Here is a 23,699-nt window from a genome sequence, read left to right on the forward strand (position 1 = left end):
AAGTGGGCCTGCTTAGAAAAAAAAAGTCTATTACTGTCCAGATCACCATGCTCCCGTGGCTCTCTGGGAGGTCCACAATAAAATCCATAGTGATGTCCTCCCATGGCCTAACGGGGTTGGCAATTGGCTGCAGCAGGCTCAGCGGTTTCCCTGGCCTGGTTTTCATAGCAGCACAGGTTGGGCAGCTTTTTACATAGGCCTCAATGTCCTTCTTCATCCATGGCCATCAGAACTGCCTATTGGCCAGGTGTAGCATCTTCAGGAAACAGAAGTGACCAGCTTGTTTGAAATCATGGCAGGGTGGCAGCACATTTAGGGTGCTATAATCCTCTCTTGGTTGTTTTAGATCATGATCCATCTAGGTGTACAATTACAGTACAGTACAGTTACAGTACAATTCCTATAATCCCAATTAAACAACTTCTCTCCATCCAATTCCATGGCTATGGGGATTGGTAGATGATGGAAATTGTAATCTAGGCATATACAAAAAGTATCAAGTAATAGTTGACAATGGTCCTTCAACCCTTATTATCACCTTTAAAGCGCTCCATGGCTTAGGACCTGGGTACCTACGAGACCGTCTTTTGCCACCAATAGCCTCCCACCAACCAGTTCGTTCTCACAGGGAGGGACTACTCAGGGTACCGTCAGTCAAATTATGTTGACTGGCGACTCCCAGGGGGAGGGCCTTCTCTGTGAGGGCTCCAACCCTTTGGAATGAACTACCCCCGGTGATACGGAATATCCCTGATCTCCGTGCTTTCCGCTGTGACCTCAAGACCCTGATGTTCCAACAGGCGGGGCTAAACATATGAACATGTGAATGATTTTTTAAATGTGATCTAATTCTGGGTTTTATTTAATTGACCAAACTAAGTAATAATTTTAATTAGCAATTTTATGATGTTTGTGTGTCTATATTTTTCTTGACTGTACACCGCCTTGAGTCCTACGGGAGAAAGGCGGTATAGAAATATAATAAATAAATAAATAAATAAATAAATAAATAAATAAATAAATAAATAAACCCTCCAAATCCAGGTAGTCCTTGATTTACAATGGTTTCAGGGGAGGTCATCACTTACCTTCGCTACCGGTTCACATGCGCAGAGTGTCAAAAACGTGGATAAATGGGATTACATCCAGACAGGTGGGTGGAGCCTCCTGCAGCCACTGCTACCAGTTCGCCCGAACCAGATAGAACCGGCTGAATACCACCACTGAGTATTACAACAGCATTTGGAAAAAGTGACTTATGACTATTTTTCATACTTACGACCATTGCAACATTCCCCATGGTCACATGCTCAAAATTCAAAGGGTTGGCAACTGATTCATACTTAAGACGGTTGCACTGTCCCAGGGTCATGTGATCCCCTTTTGTGACCTTCTGACAAACAGAAGTGAATGGGGGAACCAGATTCACCGAACAACTATGTTACTAACTTAACAACTACAGTGATCCACTTCACAGCTGTGGCAAGAAAGGTCATAAAGTGGAGCAAAGCTCACTTAACAAATGTCTCATTTAGCGACAGTAATGTTGGGCTCAATTGTGGTCGTAAGTCGAGGACTATGCTAAAATATGGTCTCTGGCTATATTACATGTGGCTTAGCTCATAATTTTAATTGTTGCGTTCACTCATTTCTGTTACCTTTTCCAGTTTCCTCTAATCTGAAATAAATTTTATTTTTTTACTTGTTTTGCAGTTGGGTAGAGTCATGCGTGGACCCTTTATGAAATTTGTGGCACATGCAGCCTCTTTCACCATTTTCCTTGGGCTCCTGGTCATGAATGCAGCAGACAGATTTGATGGCATCAAACTGAAGCCCAATGAAACCGTGACAGATAGTGCAAAACAGCTGTTTCGAATGAAGACATCTTGCTTCTCCTGGATGGAAATGCTGATTATCTCATGGGTAATAGGTAAAAATATTCCTCCAAGTTCTGTTTTGCAACCATAGCAGAGGTTACAGATGTTTAAAGATGCTTTACAGGTAGTCCTCGGTTAACCATGGTAATTGGGATCAGAATTTCCATTGCTAAGTGAAATTTACAATTGCAATTGTAAAACAAGAAAGTCCAGTTGCCTTCTGAAAAAGCACCATTAGGACAACCATGACCTGGATGGCTGAGAATCTCTACGGACTTTTAGCTATACAATTTGTGATGAACACCTTTTGAATGGTGTGGGAGTAGGAATGGATTTCCAGAGGAAAAAATTGCAGACTACAGGGACCAGGAGCACTACTCAGGTGACCCTGAGGATACAGATAAACCTCCAAGTGCTTCAACGACCTTCTAAAAGTAATTTACCAGCTGTCTGCAAGGAATATAAATCCTTCCATTCCCTACTATCCTGTCAGAGCTGAAGAAGCTTCTTGGATGAGAAATGAAATGTCTTCAAAAGAAAAAACTAGAAAGTCCAGTTGCCTCCAGAAAAAGCACTTTGGGGATTAAAAGTGCAATGCAATGGCAGTTCTGGCAGTCCCCGGTTACCGTGGTTAAGCAAGTGTGGGTTGTTAAATGAGGACCTCATGTGATCACGACTTTCTTCGAGGTTCCCCATTAATTTTGCTTGTGGGAAGCCGGCACGGAAGGTCACAAATCATAATTAGCTTTGACAATCAGAATTCCAGGCCAAGTATCCTGGTCATTTTATGACTGTTTGAGTTACTGTGCCAGCCAGAATTTTGAGGACTGGTCATAACTATCATTCATTCAGCACAATCACAAGTTTGAATGGTTGCTGCAGTATCGCAACATTGAAATACAAACTAAAGGAATTTACAATTACGTATTAAAGTCCCAAACCAGGAAAAAGACCAAGCATAGAATGCTTTGCTTAGTCATACCATTTTCGGAGTCAGATTCATTAGAACAGGACCAATTAAACTGATCTCAGTGTCCATATGTTATATATTCATCCCTGATAATACATTTCATAGTCGCATTAAAAAATAGCTTGCAGCTGACATGTTATTAATTCCATTGCAATTTACATTTCACAATCTTAGGAAGAAGAATTCAAGCTTTAATGTACTTCCTGACCATCTGCTTGTTGTATTTTAGCTGTATGCTGTGAAAAACAAGGTCAAACCTTATCATGAAAGCACTACAGAACTCTTAGTCTGTAGAATTAACAATATACATCATTTGAAAAAGACATTATTTCATTTCTGGCTGTAGTATCTATGTAAATATAGATATTTTGTAGCAATGTTTTAAAAAAGAATTTGTAGGTTGACATGACATTTGTAAGCATATGAAACATTGTTAAGGAATTCTAGAAAAAAAGTTATATGTAGCAGGAGAGAGAGTCAGCTTGATAAAACCTGGTATTCCAGATAATTAAATATGATTCTTGAGAAGTGAATATAGAATAGAATAGAATAGAATAGAATAGAATAGAATAGAATAGAATAGAATAGAATAGAATAGAATAGAATAGAACAGAACAGAACAGAACAGAACAGAACAGAACAGAACAGAACAGAACAGAATAGAATAGAATAGAATAGAATAGAATAACAGAGTTGGAAGGGATCTTGGAGGTCTTCTAGTCCAACCCCATGCTTAGGCAGGAAACCCTAACCACTTCAGATAGATGGTTATCCAACATCTTCTTAAAAACTTCCATTGCTGGAGCATTTACAAAAAGAGGCAAGTTGTCCACTGATTAATTGTTCTAACTGTCAGGAAATTTCTCCTTAGTTCTAGGTTGCTTCTCTCCTTGATTAGTTTCCACCCATTGCTTCTTGTCCTGCCCTCAGGTGCTTTGGAGAATAGCTTGACTCCCCCTTCTTTGTGGCAGCCCCTTAGATTTTGGAACACTGCTATCATGTCACCCCTAGTCCTTCTTTTTATTAAACTAGACATATCCAGTTCCTGCAAAAGTTCTTCATATGTTTTAGCCTCCACCTTTGTTGCTCTTCTCTGCACTCTTTCCACATATAATCATATTAAATATTAACAAATATTAAATGTAATGAAAGTAAATAAATTAAGAACTAAGAGGTAAATGAATGAGTGGGATTCCATGAAATTGTTTCATTTATTTCATAATTAATATTTTTTCATACATAAAAAAGAGGAACATGCCCGCTTTTATCCTAAAATGCTCAAATGTGGCATAAGCAAAGTTATTAATTAAAGGACCGCTGTTTTATCATCCTCTGTATGACTACGAAAAATGATGTAGCTGCTTTAAGGAGTTTGACTTTCACACAACAGCCTGAAAAAAGTAGAGTTGCTTGAACTAACAGCAGAAAAGTACTCTGCTTGTTTGAGGTTTAAGGATTTCTTCTGAATCATTTTCAAAGCATACATTAACCCATGAAATGACAAGTCTGTTATACAGTAATATATGCTCATTGAAAATGCCAGCTTAAACTCAAGGTACCAAATAACAGCTGTACTTTAATGCTTCCCAGTGCAGAAAAAGCTGAGACATGGCTTGTTCTTCATCCGTTTCTTTCCCTTTTGACAATTCCTTTGTTTGCAGCAAATCATAATGGTTCTACAAGGAACGCAGTTCAAAGCAATTCTACTTTAGATTAAATATTCAGGTCAAATAAATCTCAGCTGTGCTGAAAAGGGAAAGTTTGTAACTTTTGTAATAAAATAGAACTGACATCCAGGTCTTGATCTATTCAAGTCTGTTCTTTGTCTCACACATTTCCCTCCCTTCCTCCCCCCCCCACTTCCTTACATTACAACTCAACTAATTGGGCTGTTCTCAATCGATCCTAAGAAAAAATGTTTATGGGTTCTGCAAAAACAACTGTACCTCCTTGCTTGCTAAAGCATTTTTGTTTAGCTTATTTTGGAGGGAGATGGATCACAGCATTAGAAAGTATTAGGAAGCCACACCATAAGGGCGTAGAACAAAATAGGTCAGAATAGGTAAATAATTGGTGAAGGAACACCTGGCAGCTGTTTTGAATGAATCCCAGAGGGCTAAGGAACTGGTGGACGTGATCTTAGAACCTTTGACTGTTTTGTCAAATACAATTGGAAGCAGGGGTGAAATCCAGCAGATTCTGACAGGTTCTGGAGAACCGGTAGTGGAAATTTTGAGTAGTTTGGAGAACCGGCAAATACCACTTCTGGCTGGCACAGAGTAGGGTGGGATTGGAGATTTTGCAGTATCCTTCCCCTGCCATGCCCACCAAGCCACGCCCACCAAGCCACACCACACCCAGCAAACCACGCCCACAGAACCAGTAGTAAAATAATTTGGATTTCACCACTGGTTGGAAATATTGGATGATTGGTGAAGAATGAATATTTTTTTCTTATCTTCAAAATAGGCAAAGTGGACTCAGGAAGCTCTAGGCTGATCAATCTCATACCACTACCTGACAAAATCCTAGAAAAAGATAATCAAGCAGTACAGACACTTAGAATGAAATAAGGATATTGCTAGAAGCCAGTATAGGTTTTTTAAAAATATAAAGCTTGCTATACTGAATTTACTGCTTTTGGGGGGTGGGTGGGGTTTTTTTCATTTTTTGCTGGAGGAGAACACTAATACTTCAAAAGACAGACACAAGACTTAAAAGAATCTTGATAGAATTAACCATTGGGCCCTTTACACCAAAATTCAAATCGGTCATGAAAAAAATGTAATGTTCAGGACTTATGTAGGAAAAACTTGATGCACAGGTGACAAAATAGATGACATTTGTCTCAGGAATGGTACCTGTGAGAAGGTTATAAGTAACCTGGTAGAACATAGGCTAAGCATGAGCCAGAATTGTGCTGCAGTTGTCAAAAGAATTAATGCAGTCTTGGGTTTTCCCCTAGGTGCTTTTCCAAAAGGCGATTAGACTTTCTTGGTTTTTTCCCTTGAAAATGTTTAGCTTGCCATCCAAGAAGCTCCTTCAGTTCATTGAAGTTCAGTTCACTGAATTGAAGAAGCTTCTTGAATGAAATAGGAAATGTTTTCATGGAGGGGGAAAAAAAAACAAAAATATCCAGTTGCCTTTTGGAAAAGCAGCTTTGGGACAAACGTGACCTGGATGATTGAGAATCTCGGTAGCAGTCTTGAGTTGCATCAACAGAGGTAGAATGGTGACATAAGGGGAAATAATAGTTCTGCTCTATGCTGGTCAGATTAACCCTGGGTCCAGTTCTGATCACTACAATTCTAGCAAGATCTGGAACTTAAGGAACTGGAAAGGATGCAGAGAAAAACCAATTAACATGGTGATGGTTCTATGGAAAGTGATGAAGAACTTAGATATGTTTGACCTAAAGAAGAGAAGGTTAAGGAGAGAGATAACAAGAGCTTTCAAATCCTTGAAGGTCTGTAACAGAGTGCAGGTATTTATTCTGCATAACTCTCAGAGATTAACTAGGTGTGGAGACTTTACAGAGGGAGAACCAGACCTGAAATAAGAAAAAAAATTCTGACTGTGAGAACCATAGACACGCCTCACTTAATGACCATTAGATGACCATTCAAAGTCACGACAGCATTGAACATATGGTACTTATGCTCAGTCCTCAAAGTTATGGCCATTACAGGGTCCCCACGGTTGTGTGATCAACAAGATAGACACAGACTTCAGAGGATAATTAGAACTGCAGAAAAAACAATGGCTACCATCAGAACAACTAGACACAAGAACAGTTTTTTCTCCGAACGCCATCATTCTGCTAAACAAATAATTCCCTCAACATTCTCAAACTATTCACTAAGTCTGCACTACTATTAATCTTCTCATCGTTCCTGTCACCCATCTCCTCCCACTTATGACTGTATGACTGTAACTTTGTTGCTTGTATCCTGCTTATTTGTACCCTATGGCTATCATTAAGTGTTGTACCTTATGATTCTTGATGAATGTATCTTTTCTTTTATGTACACTGAGAGCATATGCACCAAGACAAATTCCTTGTGTGTCCAATCACACTTGGCCAATAAAGAATTCTGTTCTGTTCTGTACTATTCTATTCTATTCTATTCTATTCTATTCTATTCTATTCTATTCTATTCTATTCTATTCTATTCTATTCTATTCTATTCTATTCTGGCGCTTGGCAGCCAGTCTGCACTTACAAGTACAGATTATGCTTCAGCTAACTCTCCCCTGTCCACCCCCATCTCTGTTCTTTTGACTGTTGTGTACCATGTTCAGAGTCTTTTGGAGGTAAGGAGAGGCACGAAGTCTAAAGCTAATGTCCTGTTTTCTTCTTTCTTCTTTTAGGTATGATATGGGCTGAATGCAAAGAAATTTGGTCCCAAGGTCCCAAGGAATATCTGTTTGAGTTGTGGAATATGCTAGATTTTGGTATGTTGGCTATTTTTGCAGCCTCATTCATTGCCAGGTTCATGGCCTTCTGGCATGCTTCTAGAGCCCAGAATATTGTTGATGCTAATACAACTGCAATATTGGATCCCAGGATAAAGTACTACACTTTGGGTGAGCAGCTCAGATTTATACTATAGAGCTAAACTAACGTTTTAATTCCTTTCAAATATGAATTTATATTATTCAGAACTGAAATATACCGTATATACTTATATATAAGTCCATCCAAAAATAAGCCTCAATTTTTTTTAACCAGACTTGACTTATCTTAGAAATGAAACAGAATAACAGCAGATAAACGTGCCCTTTTGCTTCTAAAGTAAAAGAGGTTTTACTGAATGGCCATGAAAGTAAATTAAATGCTATAAAGTAAATATCAGCAAGACGTTATAAACAAGCCATCTCCAGATAATATACGGCAGTTTTTAAAATATTTTTTAAAAAATATGACACCTTCTGGATCTGATGAGACAGCGACTCTCAAAATTCTAGCTTTCTTGTCCTTCACTGGCTGGGAGTTGCAAAAAAGTTGCAACCCCAACTTATAATAAAAAGCAGCAGGATATAAAAGGTTGATTTAACTCATTTTATGAGATGCCATAATTTATTCACCAAGTTTATCAGCCATAATCTGCGAGAAAAGTGACGTGTTCATTGCAAACCTGAATGTAAACAGTATTGAAGTCAAAGAGAAACACTTCTGAAGATTGTTGCTTGAACTCAGTTCCAGAACAAAGGAAGATCCTCTCATTTCCTCAGTTGTCTTATTTCATACAAGGTTAAATGATACCTAGGCTACAGGTAGTAATACAGTGGTCATAAGTGTGAAAAATTGTCGTATGTTTCAGTGCTGTTGTAACTTCAAACAGTCACTAAATGAATGTAAATTGAGGACTAGCTGTACTGTGGTTGACCTAATGTTTTGAGCAGGCATGTAGGACAGTGGTGGGTTTCAAATTTTACTACCGTTTCTGTGGGCATGGCTTGGCGGGCGTGGCATGGCTTGGCAGGTGTGGCTTGGTGGGTGTGGCAGGGGAAGGATACTGCAAAATTCCCATTTCTTTCTGATCAGCTGAGACTTGGTAAGCAGAGAATAGATGGGGGCGGGGCCAGTCAGAATTTTTACTACCGGTTCTCCAGAACTGGTCAGAACCTGCTGAAACCCACCTCTGATGTAGGAGGACCAAAGCTCAACATATTAAACTAAAATTCTTCTATTTCTTTCTTTTTAGCAAGAATAGACTGGGATCCATCTGACCCTCAAATCATATCCGAAGGCTTGTATGCAATTGCTGTGGTTTTAAGTTTCTCACGCATCGCCTATATTTTGCCAGCCAACGAAAGCTTTGGACCCTTGCAGATATCACTTGGTAGAACTGTGAAAGACATATTCAAGTTCATGGTCATATTTATCATGGTTTTTGTGGCCTTCATGATAGGAATGTTTAATCTCTATTCCTATTACTTGGGAGCAAAGCAGAATGAAGCATTTACTACGTAAGTTAATCCTTGTGGAATCTGTGAATGATTGTATTGGAAGGCACTCAACTGGATTAAGTCTTTTTGATTTTGTAACATTCTTAGTGTGAGCAGAATGTATTTGATTCCCTTGTCATAGTTAGCTATGGTTGCTGACCCTGAAACATTTCTCTGCTGTACCGTTTTTATGCTGTTAATATCGATGCCTTCAGATCTGTGAAATCGGATTAGGTGAACATTTTCATGAATGAGGAAGGATCACTGCTTTTAATCAGTGTGATTTTTTTTCATACTACTGTATCTTGTTGGATTGCCATAAAATGGATTGATAAGATTATTAGAGAAAGCGGAACTATGATGCCTGTACATTTTCCTAAGAAGAGATATTAAGCAGAAAAAAATTTATGAAATACATTTCATATTCTTTACTCTGTAAAAATTCAATATTCTAATGCAGATGTGTTGGCGTGCATTTAGTTAATTTATTCATTTATTTATTTGTATCCTGCCTTTATTATTTTTACAAACAGTCCAAAATGGTGAACATATCCAGCACATCTTCCTCCAAGGACTATCTCTATACAGAGAATCTTAAAATCCTAAATCCAACATTGTGCATTATGAAATAAACTGTATCAAAATTCATACTGTAAATTGTTGCAGTTTGGAATTTTAATCAATTCTCCACCTGTGCCTCCAACTATATTTTGGATTTATTTACACTCATTCCCAGATGTATTGTTTTCCTTTCGTTATCCAACATTTTATGCTGACTAACAAACTTCAGTTCTAATTGCTCTATTTTGTTTCTCTTTATATTCTTTCTGTCCCATTTTGGTGTTATTGAAGCATTAGTTTTTTCCCCAATCCAGTACTGATTTTTTTGTGTTTGTGGATAGTATTGTTGTGGTTTCATCAGGAACAACATTCAAAAAAATTGAGATTGCTGTTATTATGTAAAAGGATATTAAGAAAATGTCCAAATCAGATCATGCCAGAACATGCCCATTTCTTTCAAATATGCTAAGAAAATGTAAACATGTAGAAAAAAGGAAGGCAATTATATTTAAAAGAAGAAAAAAAGAGCGGTATATTAGACGACTAGAAACATTTCTACTTTTGACTTGCCAAAATAATTGCATTTTTCCTTTTTTTTCTAGCAACATCTGATCATGTCTCACTTAAACTTTTAAAACGATTGATGTTTATGTTATTATATTTTTTTTATTGTTGTGGTCCACCCAAAACAATTGAGGCCTAGAAGTTCAATATATTATCAAATGAAAGAAACAAAGTGTTAAAAAGTTATACTATTTATGTAGTTGCTTACCAAGCACATCTAAATTCTATTAAAGTAACCGAAATATCTTTACAATCCCCAAGACATATCACAACTTTTGAGCATCGCTAATGTTTGGAAATTGAAAGTTGAAATGCCCATTTGACATGCCCAATTCATTGAGACATTTGTGTGTATTCACAAAGAAGAGTCAAAAAATGCAAGATGATAGGTATGATGTCACACCACCTTTGGATGTTAGTATGGCGTTGATACAGGTGGAAACGGGTGGGTTTTAGATTGTGACAATGCACCTTCATCTTCCAATTTTTGATATACAGGTAGTCCCTGACTTACAACAGTTCATTTAGTGACCATTTGAAGTTACAATGGGATTGAAAAAAGTGATTTATGACCATTTTTCACACTTATGACCACTGCAGCATTCTCATGGTCATGTAATCAAAATTCAGACGCTTTGCACTTGGCTCATATTTATGATGGTTGCAGTGTCCAGAGGTCATGTGATCGCCTTTTGTAATCTTCTGACAAGCAAAGTTAGCGAGTTTCGCTTAATCATGTTACAACTGCAGCAGAGGTGGGTTTCAGCAGGTTCTGACCGGTTCTGGAGAACCGGTAGTGGAAATTTTGAGTAGTTCAGAGAACCGGTAGTAAATATACTGACTAGCCCCGCCCCCATCTATTTTCTGCCTCCCAAGTCCCAGCTGATTGGGAGAAAATGGGGATTTTGCAATATCCCTCCCCTGCCATGCCCACCAAGCCACACCCACCAAGCTACACACACAGAACCGGTAGTAAACATTTTTGAAACCCACCACTGAACTGGATGACATTGGGCCTATCAGGGGACTGGGAGTTCTAGTCCAGTGGTGGGTTGCTCCCGGTTCAGTCCGGTTCTATAGAACCGGTAGTAAAACCGGCAGGAGGCTCCGCCCACCCATCACAACGTCATCATGGGTGATCTGCGCATGCGCAGAAGCACACGCAGTCCCATTGCGAACTGGTAGTAAAGGTAAGTAGAATCCACCCCTGAACTGCAGTGATTCACTTAACAAATGTAACAAAAAAAGTTGTAAAATGGAGCAAAACTCACTTAATAACTGTCTCACTTAGCAACAGAAATTTTGGGCTTATTTGTGCTCATAAGTCGAGGACTACCTGTACAAATATACAACACGTATCCTGCAAATACCATCCATGACATAATATATTTTCAAGTACTATTAATTAAAGATAGGCAAATTGCTGCTAATGCAGTTCAATTTTTCTAGATCTTTTGCAAGATTTGTTCATGCTTCTATTTATTCTTTTTTTTTCAGAGTGGAAGAAAGCTTCAAGACTTTGTTCTGGGCAATATTTGGACTTTCTGAAGTAAAATCTGTGGTCATAAATTATAACCACAAATTTATTGAAAATATTGGCTATGTCCTTTATGGTGTTTATAATGTCACCATGGTTATTGTTTTGTTGAACATGCTTATCGCAATGATCAATAGTTCCTTCCAGGAAATTGAGGTAATATTCTGATTAAACTGATATGGGCTTTCCTCAGAGACATGAAAATGTTGTATATATTCTTAATTAGGAACTACAGCCATGCTAATAAACAAACACAGGAAATATTGTAGCATAGAAGCAGTCTTTGAGCTAGTAGAGCTTTTCTTTAAAATTATTACTGTTCATTAAAATTATATTTATGGGTCTGCTGATAGTTAAATATGAGTATTCAGCAATAAAACTCTATATTTGCATCAGTCTTCTGTTTTGGCCAAGGCCGGTTCTGGAAGATTGTCATGAGAGCTTCCTGAATGCTTTTGGGTGTTACTTCCTGGGGACAGAATTATGTTCTGGCCAAATCCAGCAAGACTATTCTGATACTTTTATACCTAGTTTTAGACACTGTAATTTAAGAAAGATGTTGACAGGCTAGAACAGGTCCAGAAGAAGAGAAAAGAGATGTGCATAGCCTGCATGCTAAGGCCCGTGAAGAAAAGTTGAAGGGTGTTAGCTTGGGGAAGAGGCTATTAAAAATGATGTATTACTCACCTTCTGAAGCTATAGCTACAGTAGATAGTTCTCTGCCATTTTGGAACATAAGACATAAAAGAGCAGGAAAAAATAAAAAAGGATTTTGACTAAATGCCAGAAAGAATCACCTGACAAAATAAGCTAATATACTGGAAAAAAGAGAAGTATTTTCTGCACTAAGGAAACCAGTTTTTATTTCTTAGCACCGAGCAAAGAAGTTTTGTTTGAATCGCTCAATCAGTGTGCTAATTTTTTAACATCTTGCTGCTCAGAAATTTGCATTCAGGTTGCTGCTTTTATTTTTACTGTTTTAGTGTTGTGCTTTTTAATAATTGTAGTTAATTGTATATTTAATGTATTTGCATTTCATGTGTTTATTTAACAATATTTATAGCCAGCTCCAAAACCTAATATAGATCACCCTGACAAAATGTAGATTTTGAAGAATGGCATCTGTCTATTTCTTTTTACAATCCTGTAACCCCTTGCATTGGGGTGGAGTCGGGGCGACTGAATGGAGTTAAACGTTTACTGGCCAGATTCCCTTCCTGACACCTACATGCAGTTCGCAGCAGATATTTTCTCTTTGAGCCCAGAAAGAGAAATATCTGCCACTGCCTAGAATTGAAATCTCAACCTCCTGAATATGAGATGAGCATCTTAAGATCTAGGTCACTGCACTGCTCGTACATATATTAAAAAGTGTGTGTGTGTGTGTGTGTGTGTGAGACTGAGTGTGAGTGTGTGTGAGAGAAAGAGAGAGACACACACAGACAGAGAGAGAGAGTGCATTTGTAGGAATTTAGACAAATTTGCAGCTCTAAACAAGTGTATATTCTCTTTTGTGTACCACTGTTTCAGGTAACCACTGACTGACTGTTTTCTCTGCCTTTCAGGATGATGCCGATGTAGAATGGAAGTTTGCCAGAGCAAAACTCTGGTTTTCTTATTTTGAGGAAGGCCGAACTCTTCCTGTCCCTTTCAACCTGGTGCCCAGCCCCAAATCTCTGCTGTACTTTTCCCTCAGAATAAAGACGTGGATTTTTAAACTACTGTTTTGCCACGAGAAAAGTTTCCAGGAGGATGCTGAGATGAATCAGGTAACCAGCTGCCACATACTAGAATTGTATATTTTTCATAGTTTGAGTTGAAGGAGGAAATAGGTGCTATTTCTACACCATTCAACACAATGGCTGCCTCAGGAGGTGAGCTTTCAGCAAGTAAAATCAGCAGCTATTACACTGCTACCCTACAGTTTCAGGAAATGAGGCAGCATACTTAGCATTGTTTAAAGCCAGCTTTTAGACTATTAGACAATTGGAAAGTGTACCGACTTTGTGCATCCTGCCACCACGTGTTCATAGACTGTAATGCAATGTAATTTCACTTGGACCTTTTAAAATTTAACAGCCAGTCTTGGGTAACTGGGTAAACAACCAGTAATAATATTTCATTATTACACTGAAACAATTGAATGCAACTGCCTCATGAAATCTGCCTTCTGCTTTTTATGTCTTACTTTCAGAGGACTGAGAATTATTTCCGACTTTCTTTTAGTGGTAGTTTTGAGCATTATTGTAGGAAGTCCCTGCTCTTGCTGGCAGCCCTGATCTTTCCATCACTTTGAATTAGAAAGCTCTCCCCATGGATGAAGTTCCCTTATTATGACTTCTTAACGGAAGCATGAGAAATCAGGAGAACTGTAGATTGCCGAAGAGATGATTTTATGTGAAAAATAGGAATTGGTGCATATCTTGTTGACTTTAGAACTAAACAGCTGTAAATGCTCCAGTCTTCTTTTCTGAAACAAATCTTAGAAAGGAAATTCTCTTTCACGAGAGAGAGTTAGAAATGAAAAATAGAGGATAGTTTTTCTGCATAACACTAAAAATAACTGTTCCTATAAACAATTTGCTTAGAGAGAGTGTTAGTGAGAAGATTCTCATATTCCAGAACATGAAAGATTCCTGTGAGATTTTGCTTCCTGAAAACTGCTCTTCCAAGAACTGAATTTCTAAAGAAAAAACATCATACTTGATGCATCTGGATGAAAAACACATGTTTTAGATGGAATTTGGTAATTAGGTGGTAGTTGGAGGAGAAAATGAAGGCAATGTTAGTTAAAATCCTTGGTCTATTCTTCAGAATCTACATGTATCAGGATGTATGTATGCAAGTAGAATTAAGCTAATTGAGAGAATTTATAAATGGATATCCAAAGGGACAAATCACATTTATTAAGGAATACTCCAATTTGCATGTTAAGCTTTCTATCCTTAAAATGAAGAAAATAAGGAGAAATCAAGCTATTTTTTCTTAAGAATATCAATTTTCCGCTTAGGGGGATGCAAAGGAAAAAGAGGAATGAAGAAGGAGATGCTTATTTTTTTTTCTCTTCTAAAGCTCTTACGGATTAATAAATAAAATGATCAATATTTTGGAGCTCATGTCTAATAGTTATTATGTTTGATATGATAGGTTGCTCTTCCTTTATCATGTCTGTAGCTAAAGCTTCAGTCATTTGGGGAAATAAAGTACTCCAGCAAATATAAAATGTGATTAGTTTTTGAAAATACTTTGATCCATGTGAACATTTGATTAGATTAACAGAGTTGGAAAGGACCTTGTAGGTCATCTAGTCGAAGCCCCTGCCCAAGCGGGAGACCCTGCACCATTTCTGATAAATGGCAGTCTAATCTCTTCTTGAAAGCCTCCACTGATGAAGCTCCCATAACGTCCGAAGGCAAGCTGTTCCATTGGCTGATTTTTCTCACTGTCAGAACATTTCTCCTTATTTCCAGGTTGAATATATCCTTAATCAGTTCCCATCCGTTATTCCTTGTCTGGTCTTCAGGTCCTTGGAAAATAGCTTGACCCCTTCCTCTCTGGCCTCAAATATTGGAACACTGCTATCATGTGTCCCCTGGTCCTTTTCTTCACTGGACTAGCCATGCCCAGTTCCTGCAACCATTCATCGTATGTTTTAGCCTCTAGTCCCCTAATCATCCTGGTTGCTCTTCTCTGCACTTTTTCTAGAGTCTCAACATCCTTTTTATAGTGTGGTGACCAAAACTGGATGCCGTATTCTAGGTGTGGTCTTACATTTAGTGAAGCAGAGAGCCTGGATCCTCAAAATCTACCATCAAGTTTCTAGATAAAAAGATAATACAGAAGACTGGATACAAAAGGCCATGAAATGAGAGAAAATAAATTGGAGTGACATATCTATACAGAACCCAGTTGTTAGTTGGTGACAATTAATAAAATTGTACCACTAAATAAAAACATTCACCTATTTTTCTTTGGCTTATATTTGGGGGTTCCTTGCTTATCTTCTTTGAAATATCCAGCAGGTAGAAAAAAGGAAAAAAAAATTGGAATTATCTAAGAAAACTTCTCATTATTTCTTATTTTCAGATGGAGCATAATAAGCTACCAAATATAAGAAGTACAGATGACATCGACTTAAACAGCTCAAATAATTCACAAAGAAAGTACCAGGTAAGTGTCAAATTTGCATCTTATGCTTAACTAGATCAGTTAAAGACATAATTGTGGCATCTGCAGAAGAAGTTAGCCAAGTTTAACCTGGGTTATATTTTTTGTGAATTAATTTGTCATATAGGGCTACCAGATCTGGACTGTAAAATTTAGGATGGCTTTTATATAAAAGCAAAGTGCTAGATTTTTTAAAAAACTATACCTTTATTTTTACAACCCAGGTCTCATAACTCAACCTGTTTGGTTGGTTATGGTTTGTTGTATTTTGCAGATCTGAAAGAAATGGGTTAATTCAGTAAATTACAAATCTAGTGGGAATCCAGCCAATTGGAACCATCCAGGAAATTCAATAGACAGAATTCTGCAGAATTTTAGTACAAGGTGTAAGACATATTCAGTCTTACATGAAGAAGTCACCAAGTGACTTGTGAGAAGACTCAACTGTGAAAAATGCCATACAGGAATCCTTCCCTCAGGAATTGCCATGATTCAATAGAATAGAAGAATAGAGTTGGAAAGGGACCTTAGAGGTCTTCTAGTCCAACCCTCTGCTCAGGCAGGAAACCCTATACCACTTCAGACAAATGATTATCCAATTTCTTCTTTAAAACTTTCAGCGTTGGAGCATTCACAACCTCTGGAGGCAAGTTGTTCCACTGATTAATTGTTCTAACTATTGAATCACAACAGTTGAATCACAATAGTGCATGAATTAATAAAAAGTCTCCACTAGGCCATTGAGTCCAATTCCCTGTTCTCTTCAAAAAATTTAAATTAAACCATTTGAGACAGATGGCCTTCTAACTCTCCATTTCAATGCATCCAGTGAAAAGATCTCACCAGCTTTTTGAAAAAACTGGTTCTACAGGCTGTTCTTATTGTTCAGAAGTTTTTCCTAGCTTTCAAGGTGGAATCTCTCTCTCATTGATTTCCATTATTCCATGCCTTTTCCTTTGGGGTAATAGCCAATTTATCTTGGCCTTCCGAGTAAATCTCTTAATGGATTGTTCTGAATATGGATCTCCTGCATCAGTTTGGGTCAATGGAAAAATATAGGGAAATTGTTGTTAGTTGCGAAGTCATTTTCAACCCATCGCGACCCCATGGACAATGTTCCTCCAGGCCTTCCTGTCCTCTACCATCCTCTGGAGTCCATTTAAGTTCACGCCTACTGCTTCAGGGACTCCATCCAGCCACCTCGTTCTCGGTCATCCCCTTCTTCTTTTGCTCTCAATCTTTCCCAGCATTAGGCTCTTCTCCAGTGAGTCCTTCCTTCTCATTAGGTGCCAAATTATTTTGAGTTTCATTTTCAGGATCTGGCCTTCTAAAGAGCAGTCAGGGTTGACCTCTTCTAGGACTGACCGGTTTGATTGCCTTTGCAGTCCAAGGGACTCGCAGGAGTCTTCTCCAGCACCAGAGTTCAAAGGCCTCAATTCTTTGGCACTCAGCCTTTCTTACGGTCTTGTTATGGAAATTGTTATGGAAATAAGGGAAATTGGTATGAAGCAGTAAATTCTACTATGTTCAGTGGGGTTTCTGAGTTAATATACTTAATATACTTCATGGGTCCCCAACCCCTGAGCTGTGGATCAGCATCGGGGCGGCATGTCAGAAACTGGGCCATGCAAACAAGCAAAGCCCCATCCTCAGGATGCAGGCAGCATGCGAAACTACGATCCTTCCGGTCCTCTCTCCATGGAACCAGTCCTTGGTGCCCAAAAGGTTGGGAGCTGCTAATATACATGACACGGCGATATTTGTATAAGCATCAGTTTGGTCATAGCAAGGCTCTGAATAGTTCCGGGAGGGCAAGCCAAGCGTTAGTCAGCTTGTAGAATTAGGATCCTTTCATCAAAGCTGAAATAATTTTTTTTATGCTTCTCTTTTCTAGAAGATCATGAAACGTCTTATTAAACGTTATGTACTGAAAGCTCAAGTAGACAGAGAAAGTGATGAAGTCAATGAAGGTAAGATTGTAGAATGGCTATAATTCTAATATTAGATAAGAAAGATTTCTTGTTTGTTTGTATCATCAAGACTTTAGTTGTATCTTTGCTGCCAAACATGTATTTTTAATCCATGGTCTGTACTAGCCTTGTGCAATTCTAGAAGTGTCTCCTCAAAATCATGCTGTCAAAGATTCATTAGCAAATTGATGAATAACAGAAGCAAGAGTTTTCAGGTCATGGCTGTAGAAAGCAGAAAATGTAAGAGGTGAATGGGATCTTGGAGATTTATCTCAACCAGGGGTGAAATGTAAAATGTGTTACTACCGGTTCTGTGGACGTGGCTTGGTGGGGAGGGTAATGTGACGGTGGGCGTGGCCAACTTTTTTTTTTTTTAACTTTTCAAAGCATTTTTTCTAATGCTTTGAAAAGCCTCTCTGACTATCAGGCAACTCAGCTGGGATCATCAGAGACTTTTCAAAGCACTTTTTTTACCACCTCTTCGGCCAAGAGGTTGCAGAAAAAAATGCTTTGAAAAGCCTCTGAGGATCCCAGCTGAGCCGCACGATCATCAGAGGCTTTTTTTTTTCTTTTAAAAGCATTTTTTCATCAGAAGAGGTTGTAGAAAAAATGCTTTGAAAAGTAAAAAAAAAAAAAAAAAAAGCCTCTCATGATCGTGTGACTCAGCTGAGCATGGGGCGGGGGGCTTTTTGCTACCGGTTCTCTGAACCACCCGCCGCCATTGTTACCGGATTGGGTGATCCGGTCCGAACCGGGAGCATTTCACCTCTGATCCCAACCTAATTGCCCAATGCAGGAATCCATTATTACAGCAAAGTGTAGTACATCGAGTCTTGGGTGGGCTTAATACACCTATAAATATAGGTAGTCCTTGGTTTATGACCACAATTGAGGCCAAAATTTCTGTTGCCAAGTGAAACATTTAACTGACTTTGGTCTCAGTTTATGAGCTTTCTTGCCACAGTTGTTAAGTGAATCAGTACAGTTGTTAAGTTAGTAACAGAGTTGTTAAGTCAATTTGGCTTCCCCATTGACTTTGTCAGTCAGAAGGTCGCAAAAGATGATTACATGACCCCCAGGACACTGCAACCATCATAAATATGAATCAGTTGCTAAGCATCTGAATTTTGATCACATGACCATGGGGATGCTTCAATCATCATAAGTATCAAAAATGGTCATAAGTCATTTTTTCCAGTGCCATTGTAATTTCAAACAGTCACTAAATGAACTGTTGTAAGTTGAAGACAACCTGTATAACTTTTCCTCCAACACACAAACATACATAAAAATCCCCAAATCAAAATAATTCCCATTTATCACAAATACTATCTTTTTTTTCTTGGGGACACTAAAAAAAATAGTGGTATATTACTGATATATCTGGTATATAATAGCAATAGAACTTAGACTTGTATACCACTTCATGGTGCTTTATAACCCTCTCTAAGCGGTTTACAGAGTCAGCCTCTTGCCCCCAACAATCTGGGTCCTTATTTTACTGACCTTGGAAGGATGGAAGGCTGAGTCAACCTTGAGCCTGGTGAGATTCGAAGTGCCAAATTGCAGGCAGCCAGCAGTCAGCAGAAGTAGCCTGCAGTACTGCACTCTAACCACTGCGCCACCATGGCTATTACTATTGCTATATGTTCTGCAGGCAATGCCACTAGTGATCTCATTACAGAGGAGCAGTAAACTTTGACTCGGGAGGGCAGTACTTTTATATATCTATTTATTTTTCCTCCTGGATGTGTGCAATGGATCCAGAAAGTTGACCTCAGCAATTTGTAACAGGATACAGAGTCTCAATCGGCAAGTCATAATTCGAGCTCTGGTAGATGTGGATAGAACAGCATTTCCGCCCTTGACTGAGAAACTAAAGAAAGGAGCAGATCTCCGATGTAAAAAAAAAAATGTTGAAAGTTTCCAGCAGACTTGATTTTTCAAAAGGAATGACATGTTGAGCAGCCAGTCTGTCCTAAGGCCTTAAATTGTGCTTTGATGTCAGAGGCAAGGCAAGACAAGATAAGATAAGGCCAGTTAGCATCTTCTCTGAAATGGGTTTCCCAATTTAATCTTTCCCTGAATTTTGAGGCTAAGATTTGAAAGGCAGAATGAGGTTGCACTCTTTGGATGAAAAGCAGGGCACGACACAAACCAGCAAAGAAAGGCTCACCCTTTTTCTTGTGCAATATAGGTAGTCCTCAATTTACCACCAGAACTGAGAGCAGAATATCCATTGCTCAGCAAAATGGTTGTTGAGCGAGTCATGCCTAATTTTATAAATTTTTTTGCCACAATTGTTAAGTAAATCACTGCAGTTCAGAGGTGGGTTTCAACAGGTTCTGATCAATTCTGGAGAACCGGTAGTGGAAATTTTGAGTAGTTCGGAGAACCGGTAGTAAAAATTCTGACTGGTCCCACCCCCATCTATTCTCTGCCTCCCAAGTCCCAGCTGATCAGGAGGAAATGGGGATTTTGCAGTAACCTTCCCCTGGATTGGGGTGGGAATGGAGATTTTGCAATATCCTTCCCCTGGAGTGGGGTGGGAATGGAGATTTTGCAGTATCCTTCCCCTGCCATGCCCACCAAGCCACACCACACCCACCAAGCCACACTCACAGAGCTGGTAGTAAAAAAATTTGAATTTCACCACTGCATTGAGGTCATGGTTGTCCCAAAGGTGCTTTTTCAAGAGGCAACTGGACTTTCTGGTTTTTCTTTGAAGACGTTTCGTTTCTTGGATAAGAAGCTTCTTGGACAACTTTGGGAAGAAGAAGGATCCTAATATCAATATAGCTGATGTTTATCAAATACTATCAAATAGCAGAAGCTATTCAAAATAGTGGCAGAATTAGCTCTGCTTCCAGAGCCAACGTTAAACCTTATTTCTCTTCCTGATAAAGATTCTATATTTCGGGGGGGGGGGGAATTAACCCACCTCTTTTGAAAAACAGATTTGTTGTTGTTGTTGTTGATAATCATCATCAGCAGCAGCAGCAAGAAAAAATCACAAAGTACCGGGACTTGCAAATTGAAGTTGAGCGACTGTGGAAAAAGAAATTGTGTGTTGTCCCGATTGTAACTGGAGCCCTTGGAGCAATACCCAAAGGGCTACCCCGCTATTTAGAAATTCTAAATTTACCGGACTTCAACATTTTGACTGTACAAAAAACCACCTTACTCGGAACAGCTTACATCCTCCGACGATACCTTAACAGTTCCTAGGTCCTTGGTTAGGACTCGAGCTGCTGAGCTATTAACCAGCCTCAAAGGCTGTAAATCTCACTAAAGATTAAATAATAATAATAATAATAATAATAATAATAATAATAATAATAATGATGATGATGATGATGATGATGATGATGATGATGATGATGATGATGCTGCTGCAAAGGTTTCATTACTTTCATTATTGGTGTTTTATTTATTAGCTTCCTTCTGGAAACAGGTTCTTGGTTTCTATATTCCTAAGCCTTTTGATCTTTTCTCTTTTACAGGTGAGCTGAAAGAAATTAAACAGGACATCTCAAGCCTTCGATATGAGCTCCTTGAAGAAAAATCACAAAACACAGAAGACCTGGCAGAACTTATCAGAAAACTTGGAGAGAAACTGCGTATTGAACCAAAGCAGGAACAAAGCAGCAGATAACAAGAACTTCTTTCTCAAAAGGAAAAGAAGCAAAAATCCTCCAAGCTGGCAGACCCAATGAAAGCCATATCAGTGTTTACCTCCCTTTGTTCTCCTTCTGACTTAATTGACACTTTTACAGCAGACATCAAAAGCAGACACATCTTGAATGGACCTTTTTATTATTATTTGTTACAGGGTGGAAAACAGCATTTGACTGAGTTGTTCAATTCCATGCACCAAAGGAGAAAGAGAGAAGAAGAAGAAAAAGAACTTTTCAAAAATAATCTTAAAATTAAAAAAAGACATAAAACACAATCTCGTAAACTATATGACTTTAACTGCTGGATTCTGTTAAAATCAAGTTCTTTTTCACATATACAATATGTTCAAACACGCATACCTTATATCTTAACGTGTATCTGTAATCATAGTCCATTAAAATAAAGCGAGGTTGCAATAAATTAGCTAGGAACAGAGTTCCAGTCTTAAAAAGAAAAGAACTGAACCTCCTTTAACTAAAAAGATTATATTCTTAATTAACCAAAGAGATGAATTTCATTGTCAGTATAAAGGCTTAGGGTGGATGAAAGATAAGTTCAAAAGAATACATCTGGAAATTGTTGTGTAACTCTAGAACCGTTATGGCAAACCTATGGCACACGGAGCCATATTGGTGGGCACGTGAGCGTTGCCCTAGCTCAGCTCCGGCGCGCACATCTGATTTTTGGGCCTTCTGGGCCCACCGGAAGTCAGCAAGTGGGCCATTTCCGGCCTCTGGAGGACTTCCGGGGGGTGGGGTGGGGTGGGGAAGGCTGTTTTCGCCCTCCCCAGGCTCCAAGAAAGCCTCTGGAGTCTGGGGAGGGCATAAAACAGATTTACCGGGCCCACCATGCATGCCAAAAGTGGGGGGTTTGTGGGGGGGTTGCGCGTACATGTGTGGGGGTGGGGCGCACTGAATTATGGGTATAGGCACACATGCACATGGCCCCTCCGCACTCCCTCTGCTTTTGGCACACGATGGCAAAAAGGTTAGCCATCACTGCTCTAGAACTACCGTAATACAACACCACAGGTATCACTATACTACAGTGACTCCTCAATTTATAACCATAATTGAGCCTGGAATTACAGTCATAAGTCGAGATGGTCATTAAGTGCATCATCACATGATTGTCCCTGCTGATTTTATGACCTTTTTTACAGTGGTTGTTAAGTGAATGTGATGGTCGCAAAGCAAATGCTACGGTTGTTAAGCCAACATTGTGCTTGTTAACGGAGTACTGTGGTTCTGAAGCAAATCTTTTCTTTGCAGTGGTTGCTTTGTGGTGGGAACTAGAAGCAAACACCAGTTTGTGGCCAAAAAATGTCATAAATCTCAATCACATAACAGCAGGATACTGCAAACAGCCATAAATGCGGTCAGGTTGCCAAGTACCCAAAGCATGCAAGGAAGGAGGAAGTTTGAGTACAAGTCATGAGTACCTTTTAGGGCAGCGGACTCCAAACTTTGGGGCACCAGGGACCAGTTCCATCGAGAGAGGTTTTACTGATGACCGGAGGGGCCGTGATTTCACTTGCTGTCTATATCCTGTGGATGGGGCTTTGTTTGCGCGGACCGGTTTCTGGCATGCCACGGACTGCTGTCGGTCCATGGACTGGGGGTTGGGGACCTCTGTTTTAGGGAGTCTATCATAACTTCAAATGGCTGCTAAGCAACCTGTCAGTCGAGGACTACCTGTATTGTAATATAATTTTTGTAAGGAATTTAAACAATAGTATTTTAACTGTCTTGGCCTAACGAAAATGTCTCAGGAGACCTAGCTCTCCTCTTAGGAAATTATCATATGCAGCATTTTTTGAAGAATGGACTAAACCACTGGTTCTGTATTGTTTTTTTCACCACGGACCCCCCCTTTAAATACCTTTTGTGGCCACGTACCAGGTCCACAGACCCGCCCCAAAGACTCAAGATTTAAATCATAACATTTCCAGTCTTTGCAGACCTGTGACGACATCACGGCCCCCCAGGAGTCCACGGACCAGAGGTTGAGAATCACTAGGCTAAACCATATCGTGTAGAATTACAATAACCATCTCACACACACACACAAATTATATTACCAAGTTACAAAAAGCTGAATAAGATGGTATCAACAGTATATGTATAAATTATGGTAGGATTATATTTATACGTTTATTTTAAAATGTATGGAGCTGTTTGCATGATGTGATAAGCCAGATTTATTCATTATCAGGAAACACACATTTCTCTCGGGGGGCTTCAGCATACAATTAAATGAAAGTGAAGAAATGACTTTCCAGGTATAAAACTTAAGGTTTATTCTGTCACATAAATGCAGTATAGAAGCCATAAACAGCTAAGAATGATTGGGAAATACATAGTTGATTCCATTTGAAGATAGATGGACTTCAACTCCCAGAATTTCCCAGCCAACTATGCTGG

At 38.9% G+C, this 23,699-nt stretch overlaps 1 protein-coding gene across 1 annotated transcript in view; it reads left to right on the forward strand.

The window, feature by feature from the left end:
* The window catches only part of TRPC6 (transient receptor potential cation channel subfamily C member 6), a 72,209-nt gene extending 50,956 nt beyond the window's left edge, over nt 1–21,253 (forward strand). The window contains exons 5-12 of the mRNA XM_070943986.1: nt 1,714–1,930; nt 7,219–7,434; nt 8,556–8,820; nt 11,422–11,617; nt 13,027–13,230; nt 15,548–15,631; nt 17,523–17,598; nt 21,102–21,253. Coding sequence (XP_070800087.1) covers nt 1,714–1,930; nt 7,219–7,434; nt 8,556–8,820; nt 11,422–11,617; nt 13,027–13,230; nt 15,548–15,631; nt 17,523–17,598; nt 21,102–21,253 — 1,410 coding nt within the window. The remainder of the gene's footprint in view (nt 1–1,713; nt 1,931–7,218; nt 7,435–8,555; nt 8,821–11,421; nt 11,618–13,026; nt 13,231–15,547; nt 15,632–17,522; nt 17,599–21,101) is intronic.
* Nucleotides 21,254–23,699: the final 2,446 nt, after the last annotated feature.

This window comes from Pituophis catenifer, unplaced genomic scaffold (assembly GCF_029215685.1).
Source record: "Pituophis catenifer annectens isolate HBS135680 unplaced genomic scaffold, rPitCat1.0.hap2 SCAF_4, whole genome shotgun sequence".
NCBI classification, from domain to species: Eukaryota; Metazoa; Chordata; class Lepidosauria; order Squamata; family Colubridae; genus Pituophis; species Pituophis catenifer.